The sequence below is a fragment of the Aythya fuligula genome, chromosome 2, assembly GCF_009819795.1.
Source record: "Aythya fuligula isolate bAytFul2 chromosome 2, bAytFul2.pri, whole genome shotgun sequence".
NCBI classification, from domain to species: domain Eukaryota; kingdom Metazoa; phylum Chordata; class Aves; order Anseriformes; family Anatidae; genus Aythya; species Aythya fuligula.
Window position 1 is genome coordinate 152,975,133 of NC_045560.1, and position 12,073 is coordinate 152,987,205.

General features: G+C 37.0%; 1 protein-coding gene across 4 annotated transcripts in view; it reads left to right on the forward strand.

Annotated features, from left to right (window-relative positions):
• The window catches only part of KHDRBS3 (KH RNA binding domain containing, signal transduction associated 3), a 93,746-nt gene that overhangs the window by 19,918 nt on the left and 61,755 nt on the right, over positions 1-12,073 (forward strand). For all 4 annotated transcript variants that reach the window (XR_004252909.1, XM_032181785.1, XM_032181786.1 and 1 more), the window contains exon 2: positions 7,354-7,472. Coding sequence is in view for 3 of the 4 variants with exons in the window: in XM_032181785.1 (XP_032037676.1) it covers positions 7,354-7,472 (119 nt within the window). In the remaining variant the exon portion in view is untranslated. The remainder of the gene's footprint in view (positions 1-7,353; positions 7,473-12,073) is intronic.

The following is a 12,073-nucleotide window of genomic DNA, read 5'->3' on the forward strand; positions in this document are numbered from 1 at the left end:
GATAAATAGTAATTTTCAGTGAAGTAGGATGGAAATATAGGGCTGAAGCTTATGTTTACATCTTTTTTTCCTGAGAGGCTGAATGAACATCTGTTAATATCTTAGATATTACTTCTCTTATGACAGTTCCTACATCAGTATTTTCAACTATTGCTAGTATTAATCAGTCTTAACAGAATCTAGTGTAGGCATTTCTGATGTAAAGGTGTTCAATTAGTTTTGAATTGCTTAAAGAAAAAGGCCTATTCAAAATATTTGTCATATTGGTGACTGAAAAGTATTTTCAGATCAGTGCAGACAGCAGTACTCCGACTGTAAAACTGAATTTACGATGCCTGTAAATGCAATTTATATCAAAATTGGTTTAAGTCCTTCAATGTGGATATTCATAATTTGAGTATGTTGAATATTGCAGACATTCTAGCATGAACCACTCATTTTATTGTAAATTCAAATCAGATTTGTTGTCCTTTGCTTCTGCAAAGGCAGTGGCATATAAAAGACAGTTATTCTGAATTCAACTGTTGTAATGTGCATTTGTTAAAATAAATTTTTTACACATAGTTCATGCTAACTATTTGTTTTTATATCAATTCCAAATTAGAACAAACTGTTGTGGGTAAACTTGTATTTAAAAATGCCTTTTGTTTTTGAAGTATTGAGATGATGTCTGAGGAAACTAGGTGGAATTCTCTGAAATGAATGCAGAAGAATGTGTGTGGGTACAGTAGTAGAGCAGCTGCATTAAACACCAGAAGTTTCATTCAATTTTTCATTCAAGTCTTTTATAACTATTCAGGTTAGATCTAGATATAACCATACCACAAATATTTGTTCATTATTTTTAAGTCTCTGAGGGTAGTTTTGATTACTCTACTTCTCTAATTTGCATTTCTCATGAAAATGAGACAGTATTTGCTTTGGTAAAAGTGTGGGTGGGAAAGATCTGTCCAAGCATTTATTTACATCAGGAAACTCTTGATTGTTGATTATTAAGTGTTTTATTTTTTTAAAAAAGTATTTTATTTACTTTATCTGTCTAGCATAAAAGGTGTATAATCTGAAGCATGGTCAAGATCCTTTTACAGTGTCAATGAGATTAAGCCCTCAAACAATTATAACTATTGTTGGTTTTGTTGTCCTGCCATACTGCACTGTGGACTTAGCAGAATAAGTCATGGTAGGGCTTGTGAGCATTAAATCATCACCTGGCTTTACAGACTTCCTATGGCTTCATTTTAGTGCAGGACTTTTAACTGCCAGCATTTTCAGAATTGGTGAGCTTCAAATGTGAATCTCCTGAGATACAAGTGTGGATTTTGTTGCTGGAAATCTTACAAATAAGAAAAACAGTATGGAATGCTGGAGAACTTTACATATGGTATAAATGTAGTCCTTTAATCCCAAAGACTGTTCAGAAGTGGTTACTGATGCTCTGTACTGGAATAATTGTAGAAAGCTTGAAACTGAACAGATATTGTCCTTGTTCTTCAAAGAAAAACTGTTCTGAAATTTTTCTAAATCTGACTTAGAATCTACCTTTTTGCTTTGGAAGCTAGCCTTTTCTTAAGGCTTGGGTGTATTCCTTAAAGGGGATTAAAAAAATAAAATCATAAAACCACAATCTAGTATGCAAAAGTGTTTTTGTAGTACCATTGGTTTTACTGTTCTCTTAATGTGAGAGCATACCGAATGTCCATACCATCAGTTCATCTGGCCAGTAGCAGAGATTTCTTTCAAGAAGTATCTAATGGTACTTTCCCAGTACCTCCTTCAAGCTCCTGGCAATAATTTGTCTAATGCAGCCCAGGGTATCGTTGTCCTCCTTAGCAGCAAGGACACACTCCTAGCTCATGTTCAGCTTGGACTGGGACTCCCATGTCCTTTTCTGCAGAGCTGCTTTCCGGATGGGTAGTCACCAGCATGTACTGATACCTGGACCACTCTGTCCCTACGTGCTGGACTTTGCAGTTCTCATGATTGAATTTCACAAGGTTCCCATCAGCGCATTTCTCCAGCCTTCCAAGATCACTCTGGAAGCTGCATGACCCTGTGGCGTATCAGGTGCTCCCAGTTTTGTCATCAGCAAACTTAAGGGTGTGCTCTGCCCTATCATCCAGACCAATCACTAAACTAGATCTGACACTCCCTTCTAATGCAAACCATTCTGTTTCTAGGTTTAACAAACCCGTGTCCAGTAATGACTCCTGAGGTATGCTGAACATTACTGGCTTCCAACTAGACTTTGTGCCAAAAGGTCCTGGCCATTCAGTCAGTTCTCAATGCACCCCTTTTTTCCCTGTTCAGTCCATACACCAGCAGTTACGAGGCTCTTATGGATTCCCTTTGGTGAATATATGCTGACTACTGATGATTTTCATGCCTTTCATGTGCCTGACAATGGTTTCCAGGATTAGCAGCTCCATCAAAATAATAAAGCAAAATATATTGCTGCTGTTGTACTGCTAGTAACTTCCAAAGCAGCTTCAGTATATTATACCATTGCCCTTTATTTAGGAACATTTGTAATATTATTCTTAAAATATTTGCATTTTGAAAATGAATATGAAAATTATTTCCAGTGAAACTGCTGTAGTTCTGTCAACACCATATGTTTTATGAAGTCATGATTGTTTTGATGTCCTAGTTCAGCCTTGAGTTATTTATTTACTCTTCCATCTGAAATAGAAAATCAGTATGAAATCACTTAAATTCATCATAGTGTTCTGGGTTGAAGTGCAACTTTAAAGGCTGTCTAAATCCTCTGCAATGGGCAAGTACAACCTCCCACCAGCCCAGGTTGCCCAAAGCTCCACCCAGCCTGGCCTTAAACACCTTCAGGGATGGGGCATCCACAGCTTCTCTGGGCAGCCTGTACCAGCACCTCAGCACCCTGTCTGTGTGAAAAATTTCCTCTTAACACTAAACTAAATTTCCACTCTTTTAGTTAAAGACAACTAGTCCTTGTCCTATCACTACACCCTCCTGACAAATGGTCCCTCCACAGCTCTTTCGTAGCCCCCTTTAGGTAATGGAAGGCTGCTGTCAGGTCTCCCCAGAGCATTCTCTTCTCCAGGCTGAACAACCCCAACTCCCTCAGCCCATCTTCAAAAGAGAGCTGCTCCAGCCCTCTGAGCATCCTCATGGTCCTTCTCTGGACTTGCTCTAATACTTCCATGTTCTGGGGGCCCCAGGGCTGAATGCAGGGCTCCAGGTGGGGTCTCACAAGAGCAGAGGGGGACAATCCCTTCCCTTGCCCTGCTGGCCATGCTGCTTTTGATGCAGGCTTAGTGCCTCTAAGACCTCTCAATCTGAGGGGAAAAAAAAAGTACATTTTCTTAAGGATTTCCAGACAAACTTAGCTTGTTCTCATTTCTGTTGATCTTGTTTAGTAAACATCGTATTAAGGATAAATGCAATAAACATTTGTTTACTCTGGCATTTGATCTTGCATTGATTTACAAATTGATTTACACCAGACAAGTACAGAGAGCACTTCGTTCTGCATTAAGCGCAGGTACTTGCATTGGTTTAGCAGAGTGACCTGGAATCCTGGCTTGTAGTTCTCCTGTAGGAAGATTAATTCTACCTTGAGATTAACATGAAACAATTGTACTTCGTCATTATCTGATACATCTAGCAATATTGTTTGGTGAATTAACTGGGGAGTAATCATTGCTTAAATCTCTCTGCTATGATTAAATGTAAAGGAGAAAAATCCCTGCAGTTATTTCTTCATCCAGCTAAATTCCTGGACTATTGCATTAGCTGCATCCTTGGTCTGAGAACATGGGATTTTAATCTCTAGCATTAAGGGAAGCTTTAATCACATGTACATTTACTATTTGTGATCTAGGAGATGTTGTTGCTTCATAAAGCTAAGCAGTAGAGAATGTGATCTAAGGATTAGGAAAAAGCAAATCTTTGTCTGACCTTGAAAATCTGATTGGATTTCTTATGTGATCTGAAAATTTTCCCTAATTACCTAAAACTGGATGTATGTGAATGATAGAATCATATTTGTACAGCTCATTTGATATCTATGCTTAATTCTAATGCTTAATATTTCATATTCATTTTAGGTTTGAGTGCAATGAAATGAAGAGGAAAAAATCTGATTTTTGGTCACAAGATAACTTTTGTCAGTATTTCAGCGAATGTGCATGAAGTCTTAAGTTGGTTTGATAAACATAGGAATAATAGAAAATTCTTATTTTGTAGTTTTATGCCAGTGCTCATAGCTATGGCTGCTCAGAAGGAAAGTCATTTGGATTTGAAACAAATTCGGGGAAAATTGTGCTCTAGTTTGCTAGCAGTTGATTGGTAGTCTCATGAGTCTTGGTAGCTTTTTCAATCAAATAGAAGCTTTAAACAGTGGGAGTTCATGTAAATAAATGGTTCTTAAAATGGTTAAAGTATACAGCTATCTGAGGTATGTAGATGGATCTTCAGACTAATGAAAGGATTTCTTTCAAAATTTGACTTGGCTGCTTCAAGTTAAGTCACCACTGAAACAAGCAAGACTTTCCATGACCTTTTAAATTTTTGTATTAAGTAAATCAAAATATGACAGAATTAAGTGAATATAATATTGAGGTTGCCATCAACAAAACCTTCAAGTACCAGAATCAAATGATTATGTAAGCTAAAATTTAGGAAATGCAAGTACAGTGTATTGAAGTAATTATCCAGCGGTGTAACTTGAGGAATGTTCATGAGACGTTGTTAGGACCCTACTCTTAACTCTCTAAATAGTTTAACCTTGGCAAGTCTAAGAGCTGGATGTTCCTGAAACAAAGCTCATTCAGTTGTGTAATGCTTTTTAACATTTTGCATGAAAGTCCCTGAACCAGGGTTCACTCATAAATTGACAATTCTCACTTGGCATTTACAGATGTTAGAAATTGTAACTCTGTGAAAATAAACTTTCAAGTGGGCAGGGTAGGGTTGCAGTGTGTATATACTGTTGTGTACAACAGTGTATGGCACAACAGAACAGATCTTGTGTAAGTCTGTTTATTGGGACTCTCCTCTGCACTGATCTGTTTGAAAACTAAATCAATACACTGTGCTGTAGTAATTGGGATCGTGATTGGAGTCAAACTATGTTCTGCTTTTCTGAAGAACTTCTAGTCCTGATCTTAAACTTTGCTGTAATTACATCGCTTCATCCATAGGAGTAGTTCTATTTTTATTACAATTGCAACATTTAGTGACATTTTATACCAAAATATACTAAAGAACCTCTTACACTTCTGACTGCGTAGTTTTGAGCTTTGAATATTTATATTTAGTGCTGCAGCTTGTACACTATTAAAAATCAATGTCAATTTTTTTGTTTTGCGTATCCAATCTTGTCTCCCAGGAAATATGAGACCTTTGTCATTGCCCTTGTTATATCAGGAAACAGAGGGTATTAGAAGTAGCTTACTTGTATTAATTTGATATTACACTCCAGGTTTGTATTTGCAGTTCAGAAATTTGGATTTAACATGTCACCTGCTTTCTGTGAGTGGGAATATCATACCTTATAAAGTTTTAGTCTTAAAATCCATTTTCAGATGAAGTTAATATAACTTTACATCAATCTAATTGCTCATAATTCTCCAGTTCATAAAGTGACACCTACAAAAACCATAGTAATTCAGTTGTTCCTGGGATTCAGCTGTTAAAATCATTCATACATTCCTCAGCTGTTGTCAATCTGTGGGGCTGTGGACTGAGCGATTTGGAGGTTTTTCTTATGTGTGTGCTACAACATAAAGGTAACTTTAAAGAAAGGCTGCTTTACAGAATATGGATCCTCCAGAATGTTTATGCTGCTAGAATGCATATGATTAAGTTTTTCTAGGGACTTGCCAAGAAGATTTAAAATCATAACTGGGGAGGACTGTTCTTTCAGAAGTCTTCAACTTAGTCTGAGTGCACAGAAGAGCTAGTGAAGAAATGAGAAAAGACCTGTGAGGTGCAACTGAGAAAACTGGGGTGAATTAGCCTGGAGAAAAGGCTGAGGGGAGACATTATCATGTCCTACAAGTACCTGGAAGGAGGTTGTAATGGGGGAGGGTGTTGGTATCTTAGGTGGCAAGTGATAGGATGCAAAGAAATGGTCTCAAGTTGTGTCAAGGTAGGTTTAGGTTGGACATGAGGAGGAATTTATTTGTGGAGAAGGTGGTTAAGTATTAGAATGGGCTGCTTGGGGAAGTAGCGGAGACCCCATCCTTGGAAGCATTTAAGAGATGTGTGGACATGGCACTAAGGGAAATTGGTGCTGTTACTTTACAGGTCAGGTTGATGCTTGGACTTGATGATCTTGCAGGTCTTTTCCAATCCAGACTTCTGTTACAGGCTCATATGCAATAAAGAATAAAAATAAACTCCAAGCTTGTGATAAATACCACTAAATTGTACTGAAGTAGAATACAAGGTTGCTTACTTTTGCTAAGAGTTTAAAGGTATAGTTGAAGATGGCTGTGGAGGACAAATGCTAAATGCCCATAGAAGAACTTCCATAGTACTTCTGACATTGGGTTTTTCTATGCCCTGTGTTTAACAGATTTGAACCTCTGACTAGCTGGACTCCAATCTAGTAAAGACCTCAAGCAACACTTCTTTAGTATTTGTATGCCCCTTTTATTCTACCACCTGTGAAATGAAATGATCAATTTTTCATTAGCACAATGGAGAGTCAATATTGGCAGGAACTAGAATCAAGAATCAATCCTTTGTATATGTGAAGTATCTTTAGAACGAGCATGATCATGCATCCTGAGTTCCTTTTCGTCGCATTCCTTCTGAAACGTATTCCTGTCATCTTGGCTCATACCTAGAAATCTGAGATTAGTGTTTTACCAAGGTGCTTTAATTGCATTGCTAAGATTTCAAAAGCTTGAATTGACACTTAGTATGCAGTAGATGACCATCATACAACTGTGTGCTTTACAGCTTATAGAAAGTTCTATATATTTTATATGGGAGAAAATAGTCAAGTATTAAACTATGCTGTAAGTTTTTGAACTTGAAAGGACTGGAAGTGTCTTGCTTGATCCATTTTAAGATCCATTTTAATACATAAGCATATTCTGAATATTAAGTTAAAAGTTCATTTAAAACACTTGCAATGCTAATTGAAAGTGCTGATATGAACATAAATATTAAACACTGTAAAAGAAAAACATGGTTTGCTCCATTCACCTGTGTAATGTGTATTAATTATGTATTATGTCACTAATATTATACTATAAGGTATTATTTTTAAAGTTACTATTTATAATTTATATAGACTTTAAAGATTCTCAGTTTTCAGCTTTTAATATTAAACTGAGAAAATAACAGACATTTTTCCTTTAACAGAAATTGAAAAATTCCAGAAAGGGGAAGGAAAGGAAGAAGAAAAATATATTGACGTAGTCATCAATAAAAACATGAAGCTGGGACAAAAAGTTTTGATTCCAGTAAAACAATTCCCTAAGGTAAGTTCAGTTTTCATACCTTTTTAAGTGCTTATAAAAGGTATTCCACTAATATCTTAAGATAGTGACTGTTCCACTTAAAACAGTCTGTACCAGTGCTGTTCTGTGGTCTATGGAAGTTGTAAGGTAGGAAAGTTTCTTGGAATAAATGAGCAGAAAAGTGTTGCTAGTCTTACAGAAAATAGTAGGTTGTAAACACGTGTTTTCAGTTCCAAAGACCAAAGAGGATCCTACTGCTCTGAAAATGCTTGAAGGAATTATATTTAAACTGATGCTGACATCAGCCTTTGAAATGTACTTACTGTATGCAAAAGTGAAGCTTAAAATCCACTATTAGAAGAATTCTTTGTGTAAATACCTTACTTTCAGCTAGTGTTAGTCTTGAACTAGGTATACCCACGGTGCTGAATTATACAATGGGTTCTAGGGGAAGCAGGGACTATTCCATTAATAAATTTAACCACCATGAATTCTTAATATTTCTTTATGGTCAGATGTTATCCTGGTTTAAAATATCGCTTCATGGAAGTGTGTATTCAGTGTACAAGAGGCTGTGGAAGCTCATTGTTTTGTATTTCTTTACAAATTTTAAGGCTAATGTTGTGCAAAATCATCAGGATGTTAGTGTTTATCACCTGTTTTAAATAGCTTTCCTTTTCCTATTGGAAATGTCCAGACTGCCTTTGTTTTTACTCATGAGGAAAGGAATGTCTTCAATCCTTCTTCCATTTCACTTGGAAGACTTTTTTCTAAATAGCTTTATTTGCACTACTAGTGTTTTTCTGTTCTGGGTAACTTGCAGAGATTTTTTTACTGCTGTTCAAAGTTTCATGAAATACTGCTTCAATGAACTTGTGTGCTTGCATACCCTTTGTATGTGGGTACCTATTTGGAATTCTGCCTTAGAAGTCATCTTTATTTAATGACTGGGAAAACTTATCTATAAACACCATGTATAGTCCTTGTAAAGAAGAGGAGGTAACAAATAGGGGAAGCTTATGTGGACAGTCCTTCTAATCAGGATATTTTTCTTCAACTATTGAGATGTTTTCAAATGCTGAGATATGTGGACAGATGAGCTTGAAGGGAGAAAAAGCGAGGTGGTTATTAAAAGGAGAAAGTATCTTTTGGAAGATTTGGTTTCTTCAGCGTCAACTTTCTTTAAAGATCTAAACATTAAAATTGTTGTTTAGCATAGCTAGTGGGAAAGCCAATGCTGACTTTTGAAAGGGAGGGATGCTTTGCTATGTGTTTAGTAGTTGTGTTCTGTGGACATTGTTTGGCTGTCTGAGATGGAATTAAGCCCAGTATGTGCTATAGAAAGAAACCTTTATTTATGTCTGAACACAGAGCTTTGTAATCCTGTATGTCCTTGTTTAGAAGACCAGGATCTAGGTGGCAGAGTACAACTACTGTGCAGCACAGACTTCCTATGTGAGTTCCTGTCTCCACTAGTAATTTTTCCACAGAAAGAAGAACATTGGTATCTCCGCTCACACAAATCTCTTCTACCGGAGGGAATAAAACTAAGTATTTTCTGGTTTAAGAATATTTTTATTTCCTAATTGGTATGGAGACATTCATTTTCTCTCAAAATTTTCCATTTTATTATATGATATTTTTGTCAAGCTTACTCATCACAGACCAAACATAGTCAAAAGGCATTGGGATTTCTCACTGGATAGGAGTAGTTTAGGAGGTGAGCATCAGTTCAAAATTGTGACAGGCCCTCTTGAACTTCTCTGGAGGGGACCCAAACAACAAGCAGTTGCTGCAGTTAAGTGTTGTCTTGTTTACTAGAACCAGGCTTGTTTTATTTTGGAGCTCTAAGAAGTTTAAATGTTTTGTACAAGGTGATGTAGCTTCAACTTGGCAAACTGAGAGCCTTATCTTGGTGTACTGTAGCCTGCAGCAAGTGACAAGATTTGAATGCCTATACACAGGGTAGCAGTCTTGCATCCTAATGTTTGCTCTAGATACTAATTCTAGTTCTGTTCATATGTTCAGAGAAGGGCGCAAGTGAGGAATGTTTTATCAAGTCTGTCAGGGTACATATGAAATTATTCCAGTCACCTTGGTGAGCTGTATTTATAATATTCAGATTCTGCAGAATTTAAGAAGACATTATGGGGTGCTTATATAAAAACCTGAAATGATGCTTCACATAAAAGGTTTATGCCTCTGGGTCATGCTTTCCTGTGCATATGTTGTTTGCTGGATCATTTTTCCTGCAAGAGTTGTTAGAACTCATGCAAATGTCATTTGAAGAAGTTGATAGCTCCTCACAAAAATGGTTAAAAGTTGATTCTCACTTGTGAGTAATTTTCTCCTTTCTGCTGATCTGTGTTAGTGATAAATGCTTCAGAAGCCTGGAATGTAAGACTTAAATATGGATGACAGCTGTGTAAAAAGCTCTTCTGCATGTGAATATTGAATTTGGAGCCATTCTCCTAGCAATTTTTCCTTTCTTTCTCTATGTTAGCAGTCATCACTAAAGTTGACAGTTACCATACAAGTTCCCAGACAAGGATTCGTTCAGTCTTTCAGGTGTAGCCTTTTCAGTGTTAGTGAACAGAGAATCTGGTGTTTAGAGCTGACAAAGTTACTACAATAATTGATAAATCCATTAAGCACTGGGGTGCCAGTTTGGGTTGAATTTGGAAAATGTAAGTATCCAGAAAGTGACAAAAGTGAGGCTTTCTTCAGCTTTGCAAATAGAGCACTGTCTCCCCAAGTAAATGATGCGGGTTTTTCAGCTTAAATAGGATCAGAAAAGCAGGTTATTAAAGTTCTCAAATCCTTAAGGTGAAATATCTAAAAATGAAGCTACAAATGGAAGCGATTTTGATAGCAGAAGCTATTCTGTTAATGTTTGCCAGTGGTTCTCTGGCAAGTCATGATGCTTTGTAGGATATAATTGGGATCAATGAAGTATCAATTATTAGTTTTGGTTGTAAATGAGGTCCCTGAACCAAAGCAGCCCACCAGCATACACCAGCATACTTTTCACTCTTCAGATACCTTACGAAACATTGCACAGGGTTACCTGAATTTGCTTTAAGTATTTCACTGTGCTTTCCCTCTTTAAGACCTCTCCACCTCTGACTCCTTGAATAAATCATACAAACCCCAAAATAAGTCAGTCAGTTCTAGCTCTGATTTGACAAAGCTGTCACAGCAATGCCTGCTTGTATTCCCTGCCCTCTTAGATGCATTCTTGCAGGATCAAGGCTGGGTCCTGTGCATACTGAACCTCTACCTCTGACATACCTGCATGGTGACAGGTTAACTGCAGTAGAAGGTTATTCAACTAAAGTTTGGAGCAGCTGGTTTGTATCTTTGAAAAGAATCTGGACCTCAGGTTCAGAAGTCATCTCTTTTTCTGTCTGGATGTTATTGCTTTCCCTTAAAAAAAAAATAAAAAAAAATCTCCCTGCTCCTGGTCTTCTGCTTATTGCTCCAACAGTTGAGTGTTCATTCCTGGGGATGTTAAATTTGCCTTCTACCTGACAGCTCTTGGTTGCTTTCTATGGTACTATGCGTGTATTATTTAGCCATGACTTTGTCTTGCTCAGTCATGATAGAAGTTAGCTTTAATGTTCATGCTACAGGTAGTTGGCCTAAGATTTTTTTTTGTTTAATAGAATGTGAGAGAAGATAACAAACTATTTCATAAAGCAAAATAGTCTTAGGTTCAGTTTCAGCTCCAGTTGGTTGTGCATTCAAATGATCTTCATTTGAACTCCTGTACATGCTGAAAAACAGGACAAGTATGTTTTAATGATAGTGTTACTTGGTGAGACAAAGCCTTGTGGAAACTCCTTGTTGGTTGCAGGTCCAGTCAAGTATTTTCAAAATCTGATTGTATGCAATCATGTCAGGAGTTGTTCAGGTTGGTCTAGCTATTGAATTGCTAAGATAAGAAACTAATCTGAAGCATTTAGTTGAGGCTTGAATGTTTTGATAATGCGGTCTGCAGTCCTGTTCTAACTGGACTAGGATTACAAGCAAGGATTAGGTTGCATACAATCCTAACTTTTCCTCTAATTGGAAAAGGAACAACTTCCTCAGGTAGGACTCATTTCCAGGTTTTCACCTTTTTGTAGGATTTCCACATGGATGCTGGATGTTTAACTTGGAGTTGGTGGAGCGAGATCTTGTCAGGTTAGGCATTGGAGTTTAGGGTGACTTAATATACCTTACTATTTGATCAGATGAATATCTTTGACTCCAGGTCAAGTGTGAAAATGCAATCCTTAAACCTGTACTTCTGTTGCATTTCATGCTTGAAAAATCCATCTTTAAACTTGCACAAACTTTAAGGTAGGACTAAAGTGGGCTGGCAATAGAAGGTCATGATGTGGCTGTTTGAGAGTGAAGGGACTCTAAATCTATCCTAATACTGCTATGAAATGCCAAGAGTTGAAAGGTGTTTCATAGCTTACATACGTACATATGAGGCAAGTGCTATCTTTCCTCCCACAAGCTTGATGAATATTCACTGAAGCAGTTTTTCTCAAATCTGATTTTGTTTTGGCAGTTTAGTGAACTGAAGTGTTCAGAATTTGGTGAAATAGCTTCCAAGGATAAGTGGAAAGATG